The sequence below is a fragment of the Sitophilus oryzae genome, unplaced genomic scaffold, assembly GCF_002938485.1.
Source record: "Sitophilus oryzae breed Bouriz unplaced genomic scaffold, Soryzae_2.0 scaffold_682_pilon_pilon, whole genome shotgun sequence".
NCBI classification, from domain to species: domain Eukaryota; kingdom Metazoa; phylum Arthropoda; class Insecta; order Coleoptera; family Curculionidae; genus Sitophilus; species Sitophilus oryzae.
The window spans coordinates 94,735-100,168 of NW_022147287.1; the positions used below are offsets into that span (position 1 = coordinate 94,735).

General features: G+C 36.1%; 3 protein-coding genes across 3 annotated transcripts; all 3 read right to left on the reverse strand.

Annotated features, from left to right (window-relative positions):
• Positions 1 to 964: 964 nt before the first annotated feature.
• LOC115888034 lies at positions 965 to 2,290 on the reverse strand. The gene has a single exon (XM_030907602.1). It carries the CDS (start codon positions 2,288 to 2,290, stop codon positions 965 to 967), a length of 1,326 nt encoding a protein of 441 aa, XP_030763462.1.
• Positions 2,291 to 2,693: 403 nt separating this feature from the next.
• On the reverse strand, positions 2,694 to 3,995 carry LOC115888035. Its single transcript, XM_030907603.1, has one exon. It carries the CDS (start codon positions 3,993 to 3,995, stop codon positions 2,694 to 2,696), a length of 1,302 nt encoding a protein of 433 aa, XP_030763463.1.
• On the reverse strand, positions 3,992 to 4,690 carry LOC115888036. Its single transcript, XM_030907604.1, has one exon. It carries the CDS (start codon positions 4,688 to 4,690, stop codon positions 3,992 to 3,994), a length of 699 nt encoding a protein of 232 aa, XP_030763464.1.
• Between the last annotated feature and the right edge of the window lie 744 nt (positions 4,691 to 5,434).

Here is a 5,434-nt window from a genome sequence, read left to right on the forward strand (position 1 = left end):
TTTGTCGCCTCAGCCTGAATATCTGTTGGTAATTTACTTATTTCGTTTTGAGCCATTTCTGGCTCTAATTCAATCAGCAATCGACATGAAAGAGAATTAAAAAATATTGACGCAAAACTGACAACTAAAGAGAAGAGACAGCTTTATTTATTTGTCAAATTACGTAGAAACCAACGTCAACCCAGCACAATATTTTTTCTACTCGTAATAAATTTCTTGAAATAATAATTTCTGAATATTTTTTAAAACGTAACTCGCTATGGATATAAGAGTTGTTTAATTTTAACAAAGGTAGTGAGCCAACCGGCATATTTTTCGAAACTGAATATCCGGCATACAATTAAAGGATTTTTTGTCTTGTTTTACGCGGCGATCAAAAGAAAAACCCCGGCCCTCGTAATAATCAACCGTAAGCGGACACCAACAGAATTTCAAGTTTGTTTTAATTAAAATGAAGCTATTGCAGCGGGCGGACCAAGCTTTTTTAAAACATTTTTACGATTAATTGAAAAACAGCAAATAGTAGTAGATCGGACCGTTTGATCTGAATTGGATGTGTTCACTTGTCGTCAGTTTACCTAAGGCTTGCTGTACGAAGTTGAACCGATGAGATTAGAAAAGCAAGGCTTCTGCCGGTAATAAAACATAAAACGCTCACGCAAAGAAAAACGTCTTTATTCTGCTACTGTAAGAATGCAACTCTCAACTCATCTGTGCGAAACACTCGCCGGACGCCATCAAGGCACGTAGGCCGGTCCGTTGCAACGTTGCCGTTAGCTCTTAGAAATAACAAAAAATAGGTACATCTAAATTTTCCAACAAAGTACATACAACAATACTAAACATTCCGCCGCCCTTGAAAGGTTCGGCTTTCAATGAAATAAGAACAAAAAATAATAATCAGGATAGCAATAACAATGATCTAGAACTATAGAATCAACTAGAACAGTAATCACAATCAAGTTCAATTTAAGCTCTCATTCATTGGCAGGACACAGATCTTGCTGATAGCTCGTTTAAACACACCATTTTTGGTTTTTACACTCACTACACGCACTATCGAGTCGGAACCAGGATGCACTTCGATGATCCTACCGAGTGGCCAAAACATAGGAGGCAAATTATCCTCCTTCATTAACACCATCGTTCCCACATCAAGTCGGGGATTGCCAGTTTGCCACTTCGTGCGCAGCTGCAGCAAATGTAGGTATTCTTTAACCCATCTGGACCAAAAATGTTGGAATATTTGTTGAGTAAGATGGTATCTTTTGACGTAATTAGGTTTTGATTCCAATAAAGGTTTCTGTGGAACAGCCGTCAAGACTCGTCCAATGAGGAAATGTCCTGGGGTTAGTGCTTCCAGATCAAAAGGATCATTGGATAATGGGGTTATAGGGCGTGAATTAAGGACAGCTTCCACTTGTGTTAATATGGAATAAAACTCCTCATACGTTAAATGTCGTTGATTCAAAACTCGTTTTAAGTGATGTTTCGTAGACTTCACAGCGGCCTCCCAAAGTCCACCGAAATTAGGCGATCGAGGAGGTATAAAATGAAATTTAATTTGATTATCAGTCAAATAACTTTGAAACATGTCATGATTAGCTAAATTTTGTATAGCCAATAGCTCATTATTGGCACCTACAAAGTTTGTAGCGTTATCGCAATATAAATCCGTGCAAAGACCACGTCTGGAAACAAACCTCCTTAGAGTGTTCAAAAAACCGTCAGTAGTTAAGTCAGTAATGAGCTCTAGATGTATCGCCTTGGTTGCCATGCAAACAAAGACGCAAATGTAAGCCTTTATAATTCTGCGGTTTTTTAATTTTCCATCTTTCAACTCATAAGGACCAGCAAAATCAACTGATGACGTCAAAAATGGAGAAGTAGGAACTACTCGCGGAGCCGGTAATTGACCCATTTTAGCAGTTAACCCTTTAGGTTTGGATTTAAAACATATAACGCATTTGCGAATACAATTCTTAACCGAATTTTTTCCATTTAAGGGCCAAAATCTTTGCCTTATAAATGAAAGAGTGGTTTGAGTACCTGCATGTAAACTGCGTAAATGCTCGTTTTCAATAATCAGACGTGTGAATGGATGTGAATGAGGAAGAATAATCGGGTGTTTTGAGTGATAACAAATATTAGCATTTTGAAGTCTACCACCAACAAGAATTAAACCGTTTTCAAGAATAGGTGATAAAGATCTTAAATTACTTTTAGGATTTACAGAACCAAATTCTTGAAGTGATCGGAAATCAGAGGGAAATGCGGTCATTTGTACCATTTTAGAAAGTGATTCTATGCTGTTATTTATCTCAGAGGGAGATAAAATATTAGAATATTCTCGCTTATCTTTCTTGAGTTTTAAGTTATTAATAAATCTTAAACAATAACCAAACACGCGAATTAATTTATTATAATTTGAATATCTTTCGAATATCTCGTGTAATTCAGTATTGGTATTAAAAAATGTCATAGTTTGAGGTTTATACTCCGGAACCTTTTCCGAAATTTTCGCAAATTTAGTAATATTACAATCGGTTGGCCAGAATTCTACAGGTTTTTGAAGATATTCAGGTCCGTGCCACCACAGCTCTGAATATTTTAACTCATGTAGAGTACAACCGCGGGAAATAATATCTGCGGGGTTAAGAGATGAGGCTATGTAATTCCAATTTTTACCATTGTTAGCGAGTGGATCTCCGACACCCGATTACTAACAAAAGTTTCCACATTCGTGGTTGGCCTGCTATCCATGACAGAACTATCGTAGAATCCGTCCAAAGATATATCTCATTAATTGGAAGATCTAAAATAGATAAACATTTAGATAATAGTCGTGACATTAACAACGCTCCGCAGAGTTCTAAACGTGGTAGAGAAATTGATTTCAACGGTGCTACGCGGGACTTTGCACAAAGTAAATTACATTTGATACAATCCTGCTCGTCAATAGAACGTAGATATATTGCGCATCCGTACGACTTCTCACTAGCGTCAGAAAAAGCATGTATTTGTATATTACGAGGTTTAGCTACTAGAACGCACCTAGGAACTTGTAAGGATTGAATGTCTAATAAGTCGGTTTTAAAATTTAGCCATTGTGTGTAAAGATCATTAGGAATTGGCTCATCCCATTCTAGTTGAAGTAACCACAAATTCTGCATAAGAAGTTTTGCGCGTATCAAAATAGGACCCAAAAGAGAGAGAGGATCGAATATTTTTGCAATAAAGGACAGAATCGATCTTTTTGTCGCTTGATCGGTTTTAAATTCTAAATCTTGACCTTTATACCGAAAAATATCTAAAGAAGGAATCCAGCATACGCCTAACGTTTTAGTAGATGAGTCATCCGTGATCAAGTACTGCGTATCTGAAGTAGCCGATATAGTATTTAAAAAATTAACATCGTTAGATTGAAATTTCCGTATTTCAAATCCGTATTTTAACAAAATGTTAGATAGATTTTCGCGAATTTTGATTAAGTCTGTGCTATCCGAAGCACCTGTTAAGATGTCATCCATATACATATCTTTATTTATTATGTCGCATTCAGTGGGGTATTCATGGATATTTTCTATTGCAATTTGTTTAAGACAACGCGTAGCTAAAAATGAAGCTGGTTTTTCGCCATAAGTTAGCGTTTGTAAATTATAATATTTTACTTCATCTTGCGGATTTTCTCGCCAAACTATTCGTTGTAAATTTTGATGTTCAGGATGTATTAATATCTGGCGGTACATTTTCGTCAAATCGCCAATAAATGCGGTCGTGTGTCTTCGAAATCTCAACAAAACTGAAAATAGATCATTTTGTAAAATCGGACCATCCATTAAAACATCATTTAAAGATATATTTGAAGTAGTTTTAGCACTAGCGTCAAACACCACCCTGATTTTAGTCGTGACACTATCTAATTTAATGACACTATGGTGAGGTAAATAATAAATCGGTGTTGATGACACTTGATCTCTTGAAATTTGTCTCATGTGACCGAGTTTTTCATATTCTTGCAAAAATCGCTATATTGTACTTTTAAGTTTTCGTTTTTCGACAATCTTTGTTCCACGGAGTATAGTCTATTTAAAGCACGGTTTTCTGAATCCCCAAGAACCGAAAAATTACCTTTTAATGGTAGTTTGAGTATAAATCTACCCTGGTCGTTTCTAGAGAAAGTGTTCACAAAATGCTGTTCACACTCGCGTTCTTCAGAAGTCCAAGATTTTTCAGCTATCTCAGGAACTTCCTCAACTTTCCAAAATCTTTCAATTTGTGAGTTTAAATTGAAATCATCTTGGCAAGCGTCTGTGTTTAAGAAGAAACATTTTGATTGGTGTTGATTTATGGGAATGTTGCCAGCTACAATCCAGCCAAGAACGCTGTTCTGTAGGACAGGTAAACCTTTTCCCATTTTTATTTGACCTTGGGTAAGTAAACTATAAAAAATCGAAGATCCAATAAGCATATCTATGTTCGAAGCGACGTTAAAATCGGGATCAGCGAGTGGAAGATCGGGTATTTTTAAATTTGATATGTCAAACGACATTTGTGGTGTGAAATCGCTGATTTTATCAATCACTAAGCATGAGATATTTGATTTGTATGTATCGCGGATAGACGAGATTGTTGTGTTAACTTGTTCATGGATTGTTGTTTTAATTTGGTTTATTCCAGAAACTGGCATATTTACATTTCGTGTGCGTAAGTTTAATCGTGTTACCATTTCTCGGGTTATAAAATTTGATTGTGAGCCGCTATCCAGTAAGACTCGGCATGAAACGGGAGTATTATTTGCGTCAAAAACATGAATTAGCGCTGTCGCTAATAAAACAAAAGGTTGGGACAGTTTTTGAGAATAATGTGACAACACTGTACAATTTTGGGTTTCATTTGGATTATTATTGATACGCTGATTCATATTACCTTGGTCTGTTGCCGAAGATACCTGTGAAATATTGACATTTGTTTGAGGTCTAGGGTTTGAAGGATTACTGTTGTTGCGTTTTTCAACATTTGTTGAAGTGGACGCCCCTGATTGATGTAAAAGGGTTGAATGTCGACCATTGCAAATCCTACAACCTGATGATCTGCACTCAGAGTTTCTATGTCCTTTTCTTAAACAGTTTGTACAAAGAGATAACCGCTTTACCTCCTCAAAACGAGACGACACTGGTAAAGATTTAAATTTCTGACATACATATATAAAATGTTTATTATTGCATATATGACAAATAGGACTAGAATGTTCAAAAGATTGGAAACTTTGTTTTTGTCGACATACCGGATTTCCGCTTGATTTCGTGTCTAAAGCCTCTAAAACCTGACATCTTTGTGTCAAAAACTTGGAAAAGTCGTTAATTTTAGGCTTAGTTATGTCTTTACTGAAATTTTCCCACTCGCGTTTTGTAGAAAAATCCAGTTTGGAATT

Excerpts from the sequence above, each read along its gene's own strand:
- LOC115888035 (XM_030907603.1), bottom strand. The coding sequence starts at position 3,995 with ATGAGACAAATTTCAAGAGATCAAGTGTCATCAACACCGATTTATTAT.
- LOC115888036 (XM_030907604.1), bottom strand. The coding sequence starts at position 4,690 with ATGCCAGTTTCTGGAATAAACCAAATTAAAACAACAATCCATGAACAA.
- LOC115888034 (XM_030907602.1), bottom strand. The coding sequence starts at position 2,290 with ATGGTACAAATGACCGCATTTCCCTCTGATTTCCGATCACTTCAAGAA.